Here is a 20,696-nt window from a genome sequence, read left to right on the forward strand (position 1 = left end):
TGAGTATTGAAGATTTGTTAGCAAGTTGGCACGTTCTTTGGTAAGTTCAAGTCAAAAAAAAAAAAAAAACATTCATTCTTTGAGTCAAGGATTATGAATTAATGTTGTGATCACAATGTGAAAAGGAAGTTTTCTGAGGGCATGCATTTATTGCACATTTATCGTGCATGCATCCAGTGAGCTTTAGGATGAGCACACTATATAAAAATGATCAATATTTTATATTGTTTTGCAAGTCAGAAAAAAATGTAAGCAATCATTTAACTATTAATGAATACATAAAATTAATAGTTAAATGATTGCTTACATTTTTTTTATTAATTGCTTGCCTTTAACTATTAATTATTCATGTTTATGAGCTCTATAAAAAATAAAAACTACCAAAATCCAAAAAACTTACTCTTTATGATGTTAAAAGGTCTCTCACTGTCTAAAGCACAGCTTATATGTTCCATGCAACTTAATCCGAGGCACTATTTATATTTTACATAACTATGCTTCCAAGAAAGATTATCAAGGATTAGTTTCTGGGGTTATAACAAGTAATAAAATGTAAAATAAAGCCCTTACATAACCATGTTTCCAAAAAAGATGATTAACGATTAGTTTCTAGGGTTTTAACAGCTAATTAAATGTCAAATCAAATTAAAGGTAGAGTAAAGGCACACAAATATTCTTCCAAAACATTATCTGTTTATTAACATCATTCGAAGACATAAGAAATTCAGTCTTTAATGACTTAGCATTAAAAGCACTAGTAGACTGACCACACAACCCTGGTCATACTTCATTGCCCAGAGAACATGGATAAGCATACGAGGATTTATTTCAGTGACTTCTATACAGGTGATATTAGCATAAGTAATTGTTTTACTTTTGACAATATGCATGTAAAGAATATTTGAAAAAGCAAAGCAAACCCTGAACGCTTGCTGTGTTGTAACGTCAGACTGTTGGTGACCAACCGGAAAGTAAAAACTGCAGATAATGTCGTGTAACTACATTTTGTATCCATACAAGCTTCCTTCAAAGTAAGGATTTTTATTATCATCCTCCTGTGCCATCTGATGCAGGACAACATTCTTCCCAAATTATCCACCTGCACTCTGAGATATATTGTTGCAAACAAAATGAAAAGAAACCACAAATCTGTTTTATTACGATAAAGCTGGAATGTTTTTCGCCTGCCCTGCATCTGTGCTTTGCTTAAAACTGCTTTCATATATCACCTGCACAAAAAAGCATGCATGCTAAAAGAAGCTCTTGCATGCTGACAAAAATCACAGCCAAGTGTAAAAAGGCATTTAAAGGAACATGTTTAAAGCTGCTCAGAGTTCCTTCACAGTATCGTCGAGTCTTTCGCTTCACTAGTGCTATATCTCAACACCCGTTTTTGTCTGTTCGACACATTCACACTTGATGCTGACAGAACAACTCTTGCACCAGTAGTTGGTGTGTGAATGGTACTATGAATGCATACATCTGTGTGTGTAAATGGGTGTATCCTGTTTAGACCTTGCTTCCTAATCCAGTCCAAGCTGTAGCTCACCTCAATCATTCTACCCCCCTGGAGACTGTGGGAATGCAGCCTTTTAGAAAGCTGCTCTCACTTTCTGGAACAGTACCTGGTTTACCACTACTAAGCCCTTACTCTTGTATTCTTGACATATTGGAAGCTGCAGTTCCAATATCAATGCATATTATATGTAAAAAAAAAATAGACTAAATCTGATATAAAGTACCTGATTATCATCATTACAGCTGGCCTATCGCTGTGTTCATCACAACCGTCATCACTCATTCAGTCACACTATCATGGCTCTTAGCATCTAGTACTTTAATTATTGCTTTAAATGACTTTTATTTTCTAAGTCAATGTGCAGAGAATCTAAAGCATGCTCCAGTTTTCCCTTTGAGGTAAATCATTACAGCCCAAATTACACTGCCGAATGAAGCAACAAGGGGCTGCTGTGACAAAATGTCTAGAATAATTTCACACCAATGAAATGTAAAAGAACCAATATCCATGAGCATACTGTAAGGCAAATAAAAAATACTCCATATTAATCACAGATATACACAAACACAAAATGTCATCTTTCTTCAAAAGTCTCAATAAAACATAATAAATATATTGCATGTAAAAAAAAGACATCATCGAATTGGGGCATGTTCGATCCGGACCTGTGCCCGTTTTCCTTCTCACCAGTTTTTGGTGTTTCAGTGAGGCACCTATACATTGGAAATATTTTGAGAGTCCCGAGCCTGTCGGATTCCATAGAGCCACTTGATGACACGTGCATTTCTCTCAATTACAGATATGCCATAGGGAACACGTTCACTGGGCCTTGGAGGCCCGTCATCTTCATCATCATCCTCCTCCCTGTAAGCACGCCCTTCATCTCCACACTCAGAGCTGGGTGTGCTGACGCTGCGGAGCTTTGAAATAGAGACAATATCAGAACTGGCACGTCCAAAATGCTCCGTGCCCACGCCCTCCAATTCGCTGGGTTCTAAGCCACAGTAATTGAAAAAGCGCTCCAGGTCAGCATTAGCACGTGCATACCGGTCGCTCAGGTCGGATTTGGATCGATGTAGAGAAGGGCGTCTGCGGGTTGAGCCCCGTGAGCTTGCAGAGGACAAGCGGGTAAATGCAGGTGAAGCTGGGGGAAGCATGCCTGCTCTTAGCAACAGGGGACTGGAGGGTAGACAAGGGGACGATGGAGTGTGTGAGGGGAGGGATAGTGATTTAAAGGATGATGTAGGTGGGGGTGGGGTCTGGGGCTGTGGTGTCTGTTTGGGTTTAGAATGGGGTAGTAGAGGTTTGGACCTAGGCTGTAGAGGCATCCGCTGGGGCTTCCGGATATCGGCTTGTGGTCGCACATCGACACGCCGCACTGTCACAGGGTTTGGGCTGCTGTAATTGCCCTGTGCAGAGATTCTACCCATTCGGGCTGGCACAGGTGGAGGCCTGTGGCTCGGCTCAGGGGTAGATGAAGCAAGAGAAGGAGTCTGGATGTGGCTGTTGAGAGGAGAAGTAGTGCAGGAAGATGCAGGCTTCAACTGAAAATGTCCATTATAGCCACAACTTTGCTGAGGTTCTGCTGACTGCTCAGACATAACTGAAGGAGACTGAGAGTTTGAAGCTGGGGACGAGGACTGGGGCCCATCAGAAATGTTGATAAGATTGTTAAGGACATCCAGGTTAAGTGGAGTTGCCCTGCATGGCCCTTGTCCCCCGTTTTCAGTGTCTGAAGGTCTGCGGGGGACTTTCCTGGCTGGTGGTGTGTGCAGCATCATGGCTGGAGACATCAGTGGCTTGCGAATCACTGGCGGCTTGATGGGCTCTTGCCTGGTAAGAGCCACCTGCTGGCTCTTCACATATTTGGCCTTATCGGCTTCCAGACGCTCGACAGCACTCAGCTTGCGTACACCAGGCTCAGGAACCCTGCGGAAATAGTCTGGGCCCTTGTTTAAGATTCGGAGAGGCATGGCTGAGGTAAAATGTGTTCCAGCCAGACGGCCAGCTGAGGGACGAAGAGTCTCCACAGGCATGATGGGTTCAGATCAGTGCATGTGATAAAAGGAGCAATTCAAAAAGGTTGAAACAGAGTCTAATAGTCTGAACACCCCTTGCTGTTTCCAAATGTCCAGCGGCTCAAAAAAAAACTTTTGTATGGATGCTTTACTTGCACGTTCCTTTTGTCTTGAGTTTTAAGTTCCTTTCTCACTCGAGGGCCCCGACTCAAATCTGCTCCTTCTGTTGTTACTTGGTCTTTTTGTGTCACCTTCTGTCTCTTATCCTTGATCTTCCCAGTGCTGCTCAATGAATAAAGACTTGTCGAAGGGGGTTGCCAGAGGTTGCATTCCACATCAGTCTGAGTAGTGACCCACCAGAGTGAGTGCAGTTTGTAAAGTCAATGCTGAAGCCAGGAAAACAGGGACCCAATCCACTGTCTCATACAAGTGCGCCGTCCCATACAATCCCCCAAAGCTGGTAATTCTGAGCGTCCCTTTTTTAGGCTGATATTTTCTGAAAAAAAAAAAAAAAAGGAAAAACATGCTCAGAATTGATTATAAGTAATGAATAGAAAAAGTCTTCTCACAGCTTTAGCTCCACACATGTTCAGCACAGTGAAGCACTGAAGAGTAAATAGGACAGATACTTGGTTTTTAATGCACTGCCTGGCTCCTCCTACTCCACTCTCATAGCCTCCAGATGCTGTTTCACCAAGCAGCCAATAAGAGGAAAGAAAGGAGGAGGGAGAGACAGAGTTGCTCTCTTGTTGGCCAATATCCCAGGCTGTGACCATTGTCTCCCCCCTCACAACAAACACTCCTACTGAATTTTCATTCAAATGAAAGACATTGAAAGACAACAAAAAGGGGGAAAGGAAAGAGAACAGCTGCTATCTTTTAGTTCAGTCGCATTAAAATGTTCAGGGGCAAATAATGAAATCTAAGTTATCTATAATCTCAAGAAAATAATGAGGGTTGTGTATTATCTACAAGCAGGGTGTCACTGTCAGATTTTCATCTTACAATTCAAATCAAAGTCTAAATGAACTGTCATTCAGCCGGGCAGCAATGTGCAAAGCAGAACGAAATTGCGTTTCTCCAAAGGCTCTTGCAGAGTCACACAGTGATGGGCATGATCTCAGCTACAATCTGTTATTCTGAAGTATAACTGTTCTCAATCAGACTTTATGATGGAGTTGTAAGATTTCATTATTCCTTCTAAAGTCAAATTTATTTACTTTCCATTTTACCCTTTTCTTTATTCTATTCAGACTCATCACAGGCTCAAATGTATTATCCTTCTTCTTCCATCATACTGAAACAAATTTTTAAATGAAATAATTTTGCAATCTTAATAGAAGGAGACAGACTGGGCAAGAGGGTATGGTGTGACATTCTAAAAATAGACACCGGATTTAATACCAAACAACGATTTAATACCAAACAATGAAACACATGCCAGAGCTGAAGTGATTATTTAAATAGAACTCTAACCGAACTTATATGTGTATTATACATATAAATAACATAGTCCTTGATCAGCTCCAACAACATTGGAGTTAATAAATATATAAAAGCATTAAAGGACAACACTGAGTGCAAAGTAGCTGACTGATTCACATATACACACAAATATGTTCAGCTGTTCCTTACTGGCAGGGCTTTTAATAGATGGAGCATTTGCTTGGGACCTAGGCAGGCCAGAACTGTTGAGAAGACTTGGACCCAAACATTCAATTACTCACTTATATTGACAGGAATTCATCACCCCAATGCCCTATGCCATACACACAATGCCTCATAGTGGTGGCCATAAGGCATTGTGTGTATGGCATAGGGTATTGGGGGGCATTGGGGCACATTGGGGGTAACTCTAAAGTTATTCGATCTGTTGTTGCTTTTGTTAACTTCCTGTCTTTTACATTTCAAAAAAATTGACTCAGATGTGTGACTCAAAAACACAGACTCACAGCCACCCCCACAACCACTATTCACACCTTATTGTGCAATATTTACCTTAATCACTGCTCTAGGGGCCAGGAGCATTAGAGACATCGGTAAAGACTCTGGTAAGTAATAAGGCAGGCAAGACCAGACATGAATATTCAGGAATGAACTGGACTGTGCAGAATTGTACATTATGTAACAGACCAAATTTGGACACTTCTAGAAGTGTGAATGGACGAGATATAAAAAGGTCCAAGCATCATGGCTTCTAAGACATGTGGGCTTTCAGGAACATACTCTTTTTAAAAAGCTCAATTAGACATTTACGAATGCTAATAGTCCATTGTCGAAAGAATAGTGATCCGCTTCAACAAATAGCCATTCAGCTTCCCAATAGCCAGTAAACATTTATGTAAATGTACTCAGTATGTACCATGAGCATTAAATGCTGCTATATCCCTAGGATCTTTAAAAGGTGTAATGGTCCTCTAGAGTACTCTCTGTTTCCAGGAAATAGTTTACTGGTTAAGAAAAATGCTAAATTCCACTGTAATATAGCATTATGGTCTTGTGTTTACAAATTTCCCCACTTTGAGCAATGTGTATATAATTTCGACCCCAATTCACATTAATGGAGCAGTTTTACAGCTGAAATCTGAACTGGGGAAAATGTGACACTACATGGGCTAGAAGCACTACTAAAAACAGTAGGAGACCATCGGTCAACCTCAGCAGTCTACAACTAGAGAGTGGAAAAAATGAACACAAATTCCAGCTGAGAGAAAATACATGCTGTAATTACAAGGGTATTGGGTGAGTGAAAGCAGTTTTGTGCTTTTACAATTGCTATCAGTTACAGTCTGGAGAAGAGAGCAAGCCAGACATGTGCAAGACAGTGGAACAACAACAACAACAAAATACAACAAAGAAAACGAAAGCAGAAGTAGTACCCTGACTGGTAGGATTTATTTATTTATTTATTTTTTAACAGAGGAAATCCTGAAGATAAAGACATCAAAATGACGCAAAGTAAAAAATAATTGAATAAACTAAAAGAATGACAGCGGTTGGTTTAAAGCATGTATCTGTGTGTGTTTCAGGGGGTGATTATCGACAAGAAAGCATTATCTGGACCAAGCAGTGGCACTGACTAGAGACCAGAAATTGGTTTACTTCTCCCTGTTGAGCTCTGGGTAAAACAAACACGACTCCCTCATGCTGGGAGGCACAGAGCAAATCCAGCAAACCGCTGGTTTCTTTAGGATTTTCATTTGCTTTTTCAAATTGTACTTTTTTTTTATGGCTAGCTAAGAAATGCTGTAGCAAGTGTGTAAAAATAAAGTCAGGTGGGGTCCACTGCTGGACTGAGATAATGTGACCTCACAGGCAAACACAAACGTTAGGGGGCCATTTTTCTTTATCAGTAACTAGCACTATCAAGAACTGTGATCTCCCATTTACACATAATCCTCAGGGTCAGCAATCTGGCTATACTGTGGGGACTTGCTCAATGCTCTCAGGTCTCGCTGGTAATTGGAGTATTTTATGGCAGTAGATCACAATTCAGTCACCGTGTTTTAGCTGATTTGCATTTCAGTATTTAAGGATTCAATTTACCATTAAAGTATAACTGTCAGTAATCTCTACCTTGAAGAAGCAAAAATACCTTGAAGAAGCAAAAATGATGATTCATTTCAGTGCTATAAAGTCTCAAGTTGTGGTTAAAAAAATGCTGATCTCTGACTTAAGTTTAGGTTTAACCCATTATGGGCGATTCTAGCACAACTATGCAATTGTCATCCAAGAGCATTAAAGGCTTAAAGCTGCTAAATGATCTCTTTTAACCTGTACTTACATGACCATTACCTAGAAATTAAGGGTGATATGTGGAAAAACCTATAAACTTAACATTAGCATTACCTAACGTGCCAGGGCTCAGTTAGGTGTCCCTTGGGAGGCTTTCCAGCTTTTACTATGGTGGTTGAAGGACAGTTTATTGCCTCAAATGGAAGACACACACTACTCCCACAGTAACCAAACCCTGTTGCCTCAAGCAGGCAACCAGATAACACTACCCATCTCTACTACTGTCCCTCATATCAGTAAACAGTCCTTTCTTTATGCAGAGCCAGCACAATAGGACAACTCCTTCCAATAACAGCAGGACAAAATAAACTTTGAACAGAGAGCCATTAGAGTGTCAAAGAGTTGTAATGCGTATCCCCTCCTCCTGAGATCTTAGAGCCGTCTGAGTCTAAGCTCTCGGGACTTTCTAGATATTCATAATTCTACATGCATTCTGGCATTAAGAAGAGAACTATCCAGCAGTCTCTGTCATTCATCTTTGTGTGCAAAGCATGAACACCATCGTGTGCATGTTCAATCTTCCATCCAATTCCTAACACTTGCTGAAGATGTAACTACAAACACTGAGTGTGTCACTAGAAAAGTGAAAATAAGTACAAACAGGAAAAGAACTGATCATCTATACAGAGCCTCTTTATATTATCGGTATTTTTAAGATAAACACATAAGAGCAGGTGGTGCAATACCCCCATGCCCGAAGCAAAACCCCGCCTGTGAATAAATCGGCTCTGACAGGCGTTTGTGCATATTTTGGAGAAACTCCATCAAATAGATTTTCGGCCAAAAAAACTGAACAAAAGATTCTAGAATTCAGATTCTGATAAGTAGGACAAGTTGAGCCTCCACTCCTCTTTTGACTGTGCAGATATGAGCCAGCCTGAAGCTCTTCCCACGGCTGCACATTCCACTCATGTTTCCTATTCTCTTCTATCATATGCTGCCAGACTTTCAGAGATAAAGTCATCTGATTCAGGTCCTGTGAGGCCAAATCCATCATGGCATCATTCTTCATCAGTAATGCTACCTGAAGGCCCCTGGGAAAAGACCACTCAGGCGAATTGGTAATCCATCAGTAGTGCGTTAGTCTTCACTGAATCAAGATGTTTTTTTTAGGACTCTAATTCAGGGCACGTCACTAGGGCATCTGGGGTCAATCTGAACGCTAAACCAATAGCAGCTTCAGCATAGTTGCATTATCACCTCAGCAACAACCATTCCTAACTGTCAGCTGCAAAACAATGAAACTGTCCCGAGTCATGTACTGATTAAGCGGGACAGAAGACAAATGGTCTAAACATTTTATCAATTATAACCATTGTGTCATTTCTGAAATGTAGGCCATTTGGGCTCTACACGTGCCCTAACTAAGTAATGCTCATGGAGGAATGAGAAATGGTGTTGCCCAAACCTTGTACTTCACCATCCAAGCCTCCAAAATATGCATTATAAAAACCACAGGGAATGTACAACCTAGAAACAAAATTACATCTTTTGGATTGTGAGCTGCACAAAAAAGAAACATTTATGCATGTTCATGCACACACGTAAACATACCGTCACAAATCCCATTATAGTCGGAGTGTGATCATAAAGCTGTGGTAGTGTTGTGAGCACCCCAGTGACATCACTGCGGTCTCAGAGTATAGTCTTTATCTATTCTCACCACAATCACCAGACCACCCTTTCCTAGAGTCTCTGAGAGAGAGAGAGACCCATGCACAAACACACACAACTGTTAACACAAAACACACGGACCTGGAACGCACAAACCGAACTTCAGCAACTACTGAATCTGGTTTATTCAGTTTTACACAGAGCTTCACTGGTGACAGTGGGTTTCTGTTTGGTTTATCTGAGCACAAGAGGAGGAAGGTATACTAATACACACACACACACACACACACACACACACACACACGCATGCACACACACACACACACACACACACACACACACACACACACAATTCCGAGTTCCCATGGCTCATTTTTAGAGTATTCATGTCACTTGTCTTTACTCAAAGTTAAGAACTGTATTAAAAGTGCACAAAACATTAAAATAGGAAATATCTAATCTTAATCAAGAGACATCCAAGGACACACTGTGGGCCAAGGACAGAGGGCTTTTGTCACCTCATGGAGAGTGGAGCTTAATGAGCAATAGCTTAAGTTTACTTATCAAGAGGTTACACAGCTTTCAATGATCGAATAAAGAAACCCATTAACATTCTGGAAACAGAGTTGATCAGAAAGGCATCTATCTGCACTACAGAGTTCTACTCCAATGTGAAAAAGTAATTCAGTTCAACAAGTTTGTTTAAATCCTTTCAAACCAATAAGTCTGAATTAGTTAACATTAGTCTATTTCTGTGCAGCAACTTACCATGGAAGGTGAAAAAACTGGTCAGCCGAGACCACAAAACCTGGAAAATGAGTAATGTCCTATTGAGAGAGTTGTTCAGAAAGTCGCTCTTTAACGTCTACTCTGAAGCTGTTAAGCGCATGTGAGCGAGTTGAGTGTGCAACCGTGGAGAGAACTCAAATACTCCTCCTTTTTTGCTCTCCCCAGCTCCACCCAGCCTGTCCAATCAGCTCCTCTGTTCAAGCACAGGCAGGAAGACCACTTCCTAGCAGACACATGACAGGAGAAACAACAACTACTCGTGGCCAACTCTCTACTTTTCCGGTACCCATTCTCCTGGCACAATACACAAGAACTGCACAATACCTAGACACCTCATTCAATTTCCACAGACTCCATTTTTTTTCCACTTTCTTCATCTAAGCAGTCATTTCCCAAAACACCGCTCAACAATCTTTTCCTGTCCTTCCAGCACCTTTCTACCTTTGTGTTACTGTTAAGGAAGTGATACAACAGGGCCAGACGACTTCATTAAAGAAGTTGGGGAAGAGTTGTGGAAACAATACACTTGCAATGTTGCTACAAGGAAATCCTGTCCAGTTAGTCTCTGAGGAATTACCTGTTTGTGTGTGTGTGTGTGTGTGTGTTAATTTCAGTACCAGTTAATTCCTTTTATAGAAAAATCTGCCTACACTCCATTTACACATTTTATTTCGAATTTGGTGATTTTATCAGTATAGAACAGGATTAAGTCCATTTAGAAACTGTGCATGTATAAATGTACCATTAAATGCACAGAAATGTATTTATATATAATAAATTTAACCAAGCGCTCTCCAACTTCTTTTGTTGTCAGGAAAAGAAAAGAACCTTAGAAGATCTTTAAGTATTACAGCACAGATTTAGTTTTAAGAACAACAAGGCCCATACTTGCACAGTCAGAACAAGGGGTACTAAAACTGTTGCAATCCTTGTCATTGTGCAGCCTGTACACCAATTACTGTGTATAATTTACCTATAAAGGTGCATGTGGTGTATATTTAAAGCTTTAATCAGACTGATATTATGGAACAAATAATGTTTGATTTTGGAGGTAACAACATCCTCATGCCTTTTAATATTGAAATATCTTTTCTATGAGAGTGCCATCATACTGATTTAGCTTGAATCAAGGTGTACATGGAACATAAACACGTTTGGCTTCTAATTAAATTACTAATACCAACAGTACTCCTTAAATTGCAACTAGATTAAAGTATTTATTTATAAAATTTGATTTGTTTTGTATTTTTTTTTTAGATTAAAAACAATTATTTAACAAATTTAAATGCTATCATGTGGTTAAAAAAGAAAGAGGAAAAAAAAAGTCAATTACACCCGGAATATACATCACAGACTTCTAGAGGTCCCACTTTGTGAACCATGAGTTTAAACCATTTCAGAATCTCATTTAACCAGATGCTATACAGCGGTAAATATGTCTCTCCAAGCCACAAGTGGCAACCACTTGAAAAACCTTCTGAGCTCATGAAGGTGCGATTCTACAGCTGGATTTCAGGTTAAGATGCTAGTGTATGAGTTTCATTATAGGCATATAAACTTATCAGGATACATTAACACAAGAGGGTGTTAACAAGATCTTAAAGACGATACCAATCCTGTACAATTATCAGTAAAGCCACTGCTCTGTGCTCGTTTACATACAGCATCTGGTTAGAAGGTAACCAGTTAAAAGCAGCCCTAAATCTTGCCATGCACATCAGGTACAGGTGTGGATGTCCTCTTCATCCTGTAGCCTTTGAAACCCACACCGTGCCGGGGGCTCATATATGACACAATAGGAACAAATCACAGATACCCGTGGCTACAGTAACAGATATTAATGAGAACGGTTGTAATTCTGTCCAAGCTGTGGCATGACAGAAAGAACAAAACGACCTTGACGTCTCACAGTCTGCCCCATCTCAGCACGCACTAAAGCAAAATAATACACGATACTAGTGTTTTTATGAAATGCCATTGCAGTACAGTATAGAAAATGAACGTGTTACATAACCGAAATATCATTGCAGGCAACTTTCAACACTTTTCAACTTCAGGTGGCCACTATGCGATCATGTTCGGTGCAGGAGGTGAAGTTTCACTGACCCCTGAACTCCAACCTCCTTACACCCTGGTTGTAATTTCATCTCTCAACAACTTGCTGAGAGGTTCATAGCCAGTCTTACTGCAAGAGCTTGTCAGTGCCTGCTGCCTTTAGACCGAGCTATTCTCCTGAACAGTACAGGAGTGGAAGGCTCTTTGAATAGGGGGATTACAGAAAAAAAAAATGCTCTTTATAGAGGATTACCGCTTGAAACCATCCTTCAGGCAGAAGATCACAGACCATGCTCTAGGCCCCAACAAACACACACAAACAAAAGTCTTGGCTGAGCACCAGAGACACATTGGCAGTGAAAATTAAAAAAATAAGCAAAAGTCGAAATATGAAGTATTTGACAAACCATTTGACAGATCCCAGATGTTATTTTGGAAAAGCCCAGACATGAGTCACTGAACAGCGCAAGTAAACAAGTAAATAGACTGAATTGGTTAAATTCTCAATAATTTCCTGACCAACTCTCAGTTGGAAGACCTGTAAAAGGTAAACAGTTTGCCATTTTGGACGTGGCCCATTTTTTGCTCAGAAGTGTACCTCTCCACACAAGCAAATATAAACAATCTTTCCTTCCAGGGAACACACATTAGGCCCGAACCAGAAATGCTTAATCACACAAACAGTGAACACAGCAGGAAGAGGATAAATCAGACACATCACAGAAAAATCTGTTACAGAAGGAAACTTTGTGGTCATAGCCAAATCGGACATTATGTTAATTTCAAGCTACACCAGTCTAGATCAGCGGCCCCCATCCTTTTTTGTGCCACGGACCGGTTTAATGTCAGACAGTATTATCACGGACCGGCATTTAAGGTGTGCCAGATAAATACAACAAAATAAAATGATACAGCTGACCTAAAAACTGGTATTTTATAAATAAAATAATAAACGTGAATCCGATGTGTTGTTTTTTGTTCTTTTCTAGATTGGGGGTTTCAATTTAGTGGTAATGTATTATGTGTTACCGGCCGGAGCAGCCCTTTTAAGAAGGTAGAGGATGTAGGTAAGACATGTGACCAAGGCAAACATCATGACATTCATCAAGAGTGAGTCATAGACAGATGTGGTGGATAGAATCCGGTAATTTTCCTAAATAAAACATTGTTCAGAATCAGATAATAAATAAAACGGAAATAATGTAAGTTATGTATTCTTTCTGTGCGGCCTAGTACCAAATAACCCATGGACCTCCCGGGGGTTGGGGACCACTGGTCTAGATCACCTCCAACAAAACACACAGGTTAATGAGGCCCACCAGGGCAAGCAAAGTGTTAACACATACATGTATATCGTCAGGAAAAAGTGAGTGTACTTCTCAACAATAAGTTCGTGATTGGCTGGAATCTTGTTTCACAACAGAAATGTTCAGACTCATACAACCCAAAGAGCAAAGCACTCTGGGTAGGAGCAGTGTTTTTGAGAGTTGCTCAGATTTCCTGTCAAGAAACAATTAGTCAGTCTTCCCCTGGATAGTGTGGTCTGGCGCAACATGGTTAGTAAACCCCGTAACCGGTGGTTTCCATTGACATAGTGGTACTGGAACTTTCTTGCAAGTTGTGGTGTCACTGGCAATGAAAATCATGTTAACAGTAACTGCTAACTTTGCCAGAAAAAAAAAGATTTTCGTTCGAATTTGATTGAAGTAATATTTTCCTGCTCCATACATATATACAATAGTACAATATCTTGCTGTCACAATTTCTTTGACCATATTTGAGAAATAAAGTTTGACAACTGAGTTTCAGCCAGTGGTCTATATCACTGATGAACTGTGAGGTTTTTGATTTTGTTTCGATAGTGAAAATCAGAAAATGATCAAAGACATTAAAATCCATGTTATCAGCCTGTTGGACTGGTCTTGAATGTCTTGAGTTTAATTGAAACTTCAATAACTCAAGATATAATGGATGAGACACATTTATTTTGTATGACGTCTGAAAAATAAAAAAACAAACACTCAATTTTTTCAAGTCAGCTTAGATGCTTAGATAGACCTACTTCTGAACCTTCTATACGGCACATGTAGGTCAACCTGGGAGTCATTTAGTACCTTAAGTAGCCAAGTAAAAGTTCAGCTGAGTACTTAATGGAAATACGAGTTGCAATCACAAATGTGTTAACGTACCATACTGTCTGCTGGTGGAAGAGTACTTATAGACTATATGTGTATGTGTGCAAGTCCAGGAAAAATTCACACAAAGAAAAAACGTGTGTGGTTGCAAACTACATTCCCAGACTAACCCATATGGTTGGAACATGTAAAGTCAGCAGATAAACAAGGTTATTTTACATTATGTCATAACCACATCATATTTAACAGTGGCTATTAGCACAGATGTGGAGAAGACAACACACTCTGTCAGAGCAATGTCATCCTGCTGTTTATCAAGAGATATTTATTATCTGGCCATTCTTGAGAATCCACATCCCTTCTTCTCACCCTGTCAACAGACAGCAGGATAAGACATTCATTGTATTAAATTAGGGGCTAATTGACAGTGTCTTCTCTGGCTAGACGTCACAAATATTTTAATTTTAAAAAATGTAACTCACCAGCTGAGATATATATATATTTCTCACAATGTTGAAATTATATGTAAGTTTTTTTTTTTATCTGCTGTTTCCAAAAAGTTTAAGCTGCTGTATGATGTCGTGCAAGCTGGAGCTTAAATGAAGCTTCATGTGTGTTTTTAAAAGGTACAGCTAAGCTTCGCCAAATAATGGCTGGGGAATTAAGGTTTCTTTAACAAAATATTAATTCCATCAGTCCTAAATCTCTTCCACACTACAGACAGCTCATTAACGGCTGTAGGTTGCTAGACTATGGGTAATAGAAGGTGCTGGGTAAAGTGTGTGTCAAAACATTTCCAGAAGGGGAAAGGAAGAAGGGAAAGAGCAACCTACACTGTAATCCTGAAATCTCTACAGATGTGTCTATTTTTAGTGTAGATGTTTAAGCTCTGCTGAAATGCCTTGGAGGAAAGCAGCATTATGAGGCAAACGGCATCATAAATTAGTCAGCAGAAACATGGGGGGAGAGAAGAGAAGTGTGATGTCAGATGGAGTCTCTGAAATAGAACAAGGGTGTCACAGAATCCCCAACATTTCACAAGGCCCTGATAGAGGCTTATCTCCAAAATAGAGACATCAGCACCAGCACGGAGCTCCTCAATGCTAAGTCATCAGCACATGTGAACTAACAGCATTGCTACAGAGTGAGCAACAAGATGAGATAAGCCAAAGTGTGAGCAAATCTTATGTCGAAACATTAAGTTAAGTCGCTGGAATATTTTAAGGAATATTGAGATTATGAAATAACGGCGTTCATCAAGAAACACTGACATTCTTTAGGCTTCCCTCTGACAGCTTAAAGCATATTTATAGATTACAGAAATTAGTTTTACCTCCTTGACACAGGCAGAATGCTGTGGTCACATTTCAGTGTTTAACATTTCCTTTCATGTGTAAGCAAGTTGACAATGTGGCTGCACATCTGCACATGTTGCGAGTATGCTTCCACCAACGCCACCATTGTCTCCCTTCAAGCATAATGGGTTTGTGCTTTAAGCACACACATGCGTGTGTGCGTGCGTGCGTGCCCACACACACAAACACACAGTGCTTGTAGCATAACAAAAATTAAATAAGCATGTTGTCTACATAATCAATATTTCTCTCCCATTGGCCTTTCCTCTTGAATCAGGGATTCCCTCTTTACCATGGAATAACAGGATTTTTTCCAGCTGTGAATCATAATTAGACTGTGATTACAGCAGTTTTAATATAGGACTTATACTCGACACACTGTATAACCCCAATCAATTGTTGCTCTAATTCTATGTCACGTCAAAAAACTAAATTTAGTCATCGCTCTTTGCAGTCTGTGATCATTCTTCAAAGTGGCCTGTTTTTATCTTTCATTTGGTCAAATTCTAAAATTTTATTCCAAGTTCTGGAATTTCTGTCAAATATTTTTGGATTTAATAACAGTCAGACCATCGGTTTAAGAAAACAGAATGCACAACCAATGAAATCTTTGGCGATTTTTGCCTGCAATCGTATCTAAACTAGAATATTCAAGCACAAAAGATGTGGTGTGTATGGCTTGCTTTCAAGAGATTTCTACAATATGAATTTGCTCTCAGCATATATATAGTAGCATTCAGAAAAGTCATTGCATTCTGAAGTAGGATTAAAAGGGGGGGGGGGGAATCAACAATTCTCCGATGTTTGATTTTGATACCATTAGATTTAATGTTGTCCTGTTTTTATATGAAAGAAAACATACAAGTAGAAAATAAAATAAAGAAAAAAAGAAAAAACAGTCCTGAAAGCTGAAAGGTAAAAGTGTCTTACTGTACACTAGTGTAATGGGAGTAAATGCAAAAAAAAAAAAAAAAAAATCTTAAATGTTTTACCATGTGTTTCAAAAAGCTCGAAAGATTGGCTCCAGGCGTGTTTGTGAGACTGAGAGAAAATCTGAACAGAGGAAGTTGCTGTAAAGGCCAAAAGGCCAGTTTCATCATTAGTAGGGAAGAGAAGAGAAGAGCTGAGCTTCTCGTCTAGAATGTCTGCTGCAACAGAGTTCTGCATTATGCTTAAAATTAGGACATGTGTGCAGCTCTGTGTAGGTCGGGATATTTGCGGTTTCTCTGGGCGTTCACTCTACAAACATTCACCGTTTTCAGCAAACTTCCTACTCAAAATACTACCAAAAGCCAGCACTCAGACACCACCCTAAGGCAAACTTTCTATAATTACCATTAACTAGCTTTTCCTTACTTGGCATGTCAAAAAAAAGCTCCCTATTTGACAAGCTAATGCGTCCATTCTCCTCATAAATGTCTATAAAAAACAACTTGTGTCAAAGGAAAGATCCTGCATGTTAGCTTACTTACTTATTAACCAATCAACAAAGGACAGAGACACAATTTTTATTGCACAATTAACATGAGAAATAATAATGAAACTTCACCTCACCTGTCAGATGCTGCAGGTTTTTTTTAAATATATATCAGCAAAATAAAATCAAAAAGTATTTAAATTATTAAATAAATTCATTCACTGCTCTCAAAACTTCCAGTTATCACTTTGTCTTTATCCACCGGCTATGAAAAGTTCGGTTCAGTTCCTGCACGGAGTGTACCATTACGCCAAATATTATATTTACACAGAAATGTGGACAGTTATATTAACGCGTCTTTACAGCCTACACCAGAATACATTTTTACTTTAGTGAACAGTTTACATACATACATACATACGTATCAATCAATACGATATATTAGCGGGTTGAAAAAATTGATCAATTTTAAGAACCCCGAAAATTGGGACACCCCCATTAAAGATATAGTACGACCCTAATCCTGCCATTGGTCGTTTTGTAGTTCGGAAGACGCAGCCGAGGTTTCCAAGGTAACAAGAAACAGCTGGGGTGGGAACCCGAAACTGATCCTGGAATGACGTCATGTCCATGAGGCCTACCTCAACTGACAGCAGAACACTGCACCCTATTCACTATTCACTACATAGTGCACGAGGGTGTAGGTTTTGTCACTTTGCAGTCATGACTGAAAGTATAGCCGACATCTAATGTGCTAATGAAGTCCAAAAATTTTGCACTTTATACGACACATAATGCCTTGAGGTTTTGTTGCTCCAAATATAAGTTGTAAAAGTATTTAAGGGTTTATTTACAGATTAAATGTACAAAAAATTGGCAAAATTATGAGGATAAAAAACAATAGAGTTGACACAAGGGAGTTCTTTTTTCTCCTATAATAAGTATGAAGCGTAAATCTCGCTCGTACGCATGTGCGTCTATAGAAAACCGACATCACTCCCTAGAGCTACAAATCCCATTGTGTATTGGAGACGAGCCAGCTTTGTGAGGAGTGTTATGGGGGATGGGAAGATGATGTGTTGATCCACAGCCCCTAGTTTTTATCCTTTCAAAGGTGGCCCATTATGCAAAATGGTGATCTAATTTTTGGGTTTCAAAGTGTTAATTTCTTTAATTAAGCCCACTCCTGTGCTCAGACATGATGGTGTTGAAGAATGCTTCCCACTCCAGTCCAAGATCATTTAATCTGCCAGACAAATGTTTCTCTCACAGTCATCATTAAATTACACTGAATATTTGGTTAGGAAGTCTAATTTCAGTCTCAGAATGGAATTAAACTGTAAGAGCGGGTGACATGTCTAGACTAAAACGTATTCCACCTTGCCAACAGACAATTCTTTAAATGTTCATCACAACTCGCCTCTTTGAGTCTAGGACAATAAAAGCTCCGATGTCCCAGGCCCAAACTTAACCATGACAGACGAAAACAGAGAACTGTGGGAAACAATACAATTCAGTCCTTGGGGGAAAGATCCTCAACTGTTCATAAACTCAAATTACTTGCACCTGAATTTTATTTACAGGTTTGCTATTGTTAAGGCTTTTTTCCATGGAACAGAAAATATGTTGTTTGCCAGGCTGATTATGTAATTGTGCCCAGTGGCAAAAAAGACGACAAATTTATGAACATAAAAGCAATGACTATAACAACAATGACAAAGGCTTTTGTATAGCTGGAAATTCTCATTCATGTCTATAAGAAGTTTTATCTCCGATTCTTGTTTATTATTTTCCAATGTGTTTTACAAAACTAAATTTCACTGCATCACTGCATTATCTGTATAAAGCTGCTTTAAGACAATGTTCATCGTTAAAAGTGCTATACAAATAAAAAATGAATTGAATTGAAATTAGAGAATTATTTCAAGCAATGACTGTTAGGCATTAATTGTTTATAAAACGTGTGTTCAATAACTTCCCTACTGACTGACTACACACAATTCTGCCACCATTTAAAAAGCAGGAAGTCTCTAGAGCTCTTATACACATAATTATAGCTTCCTCCGGTGATTTTGGGGGTGGGGGACTCATCCAGCAAGTAAAACTTTCTTACAGGAAACAAAATGCTTAGCTTTTTACAGACCCCCTTGGTGAAATTAGCCAACTGTAAACTGAGGTGACCCTACTTTTGCCAATTAATGCTTTCATTAGGTAAAACACGTGTAGCTGTGCACATGAAGCACCACATGATGCACATGATGCACCCTGCCACAATTTACAGACAGTTTAACAGCACATATAAACATTTAAAAGGCAGAAATAAGAAGAATTGCAATATGTGGATGATTGGTAAATAGGAACTACTCCACCAGTGTATTTTAATCTTATCAATTCATCTACACCAACAACATCTATTTTTAATCATTGTTTTCTTTCCTTCTATTGAGAAGGCACAAAGGCCAACCAGGATACTAATAAACTCTCACACACCCACCCACACACACACATACACACACACACACACACACACACACACACACACACACACACACACACACACACATGTTGTGGGCATGCATATATATATATATATATATATATATATATATATATATATATATATATATATATATATATATATATATATATATTTTTTTTTTTTTTTTTTTTTTTTCTGATGAAGACAAGTAAAGATTGGGGTGATGCTGCAACTCAGGTGCAACTGAGGTGATTCTTAAGGGCCCACCCCTCCAATTTCTGCAAATCTGTAACAACATCTGACACCATTTTACTTTCACCTCCACCTCCTTGCTTCTTTTCACCCGTATTATTTGGTTCCCATTAGACTTCTCCATTTATTGGTTGGTCCCCTCTCCCTGTGGAGTCTATACCCATCAACCCCACAGGGCAGGATCAGCAGCTGCCAAGCAGCAGAGACACATTTTGAATAAAAACGGTGCACAGATCTCCACCAGTTCTCTCTTCCCCCTTTTCAAAACCCTGCTGATGAGCTAAAGATAGTTTGAGCTTTGGACAGGCAATGCATGTGTTTGTGTGTTTCTGTTTCACTGGTTGTATAATGCTTTTTTTTGTTACTAGCAAAGGCATTGATTTTTGCATCATTCTCAAAAAAAGCTACATTTTTTTTATAACTTCAGATATGAAAGAAAGAAAGAAAAAAGGCATATAGATATCCATATAGATATTCATGTTTATTACTAGCTTTGCCACAGCTCAAAAGTCCACAGTGTGGGCTCGATCTCACTTTCTGTGTGGGGTGTTGCATGTTTTTCTAATTTCTGCATGGGATTTCCTCTATGTCCTCCAGCTTTATTGACCTCCCAAGACATTACAGTGGGTGAACTGGTTATGCTTAATTGCCTCTAGGTGTGAATGGGTGTTTGACACCATGTATATGTGTGCGTGGTGCCCTGCGATGAGCGGTGTCCAATTTACTGTGTTCACTATTAGGCTCCAAAACCACAACCCTGACTGAGATAAAGCAGTAAGAGATGATGAATGAATGAATTTTATCTAGAAATTTGTGTTTTGATTAAAAATTTTGTCAAAGCCAATTTCATTCGTCTGTAAATTATTTCAACTGTGAAACTTCAGAAAACTCATAAAACCATAAAAAGCTAAAAAAAAAAAAAAAAACCACGAAGTTTGGAATGCAAATTTAAAATGCAATTGTTGCTGAAGGCGACATTAATGTTTGATTCAGACACAGTGAATTATTACTATGTCTTAGTGTCACATTTTTGTGATTATGATTTAAATAACTAACAACTTGTGTGTTATATAAGCACCTTGTGAAGAAGACCATCTTTGCAGTGGGTTTGGAGAGAGAATGTCTTGGAGTTGTAAAGTCAGGTTATAACACAGGGGAAAGCAGATAGACAGTCTCAGCCAATTTACTGAGGACATACCATAATCATAAACACAGTGCATTGCACTGATTATGCGGAACAGGATAACATATTGTAACTGGCTTCTCAT

The 20,696-nt window shown here is 39.2% G+C and overlaps 1 protein-coding gene across 2 annotated transcripts; it reads right to left on the reverse strand.

Annotated features, from left to right (window-relative positions):
• Positions 1–673: 673 nt before the first annotated feature.
• wu:fa11c10 (protein FAM110B) lies at positions 674–16,982 on the reverse strand. Of its 2 annotated transcripts, none has more exons than XM_046869453.1 (2): positions 16,835–16,982; positions 674–4,033 (listed from the first exon to the last, which is right to left on the reverse strand). In XM_046869453.1, exon 2 carries the CDS (start codon positions 3,553–3,555, stop codon positions 2,233–2,235), a length of 1,323 nt encoding a protein of 440 aa, XP_046725409.1. In that variant the 5' UTR covers positions 3,556–4,033; positions 16,835–16,982; the 3' UTR covers positions 674–2,232. The 2 variants fall into 2 exon arrangements, with proteins under 2 accessions (XP_046725409.1, XP_046725408.1); XM_046869452.1 differs by lacking the exon at positions 16,835–16,982 and adding an exon at positions 9,715–9,851.
• Between the last annotated feature and the right edge of the window lie 3,714 nt (positions 16,983–20,696).

This window comes from Silurus meridionalis, chromosome 16 (genome assembly GCF_014805685.1).
Source record: "Silurus meridionalis isolate SWU-2019-XX chromosome 16, ASM1480568v1, whole genome shotgun sequence".
NCBI classification, from domain to species: Eukaryota; Metazoa; Chordata; class Actinopteri; order Siluriformes; family Siluridae; genus Silurus; species Silurus meridionalis.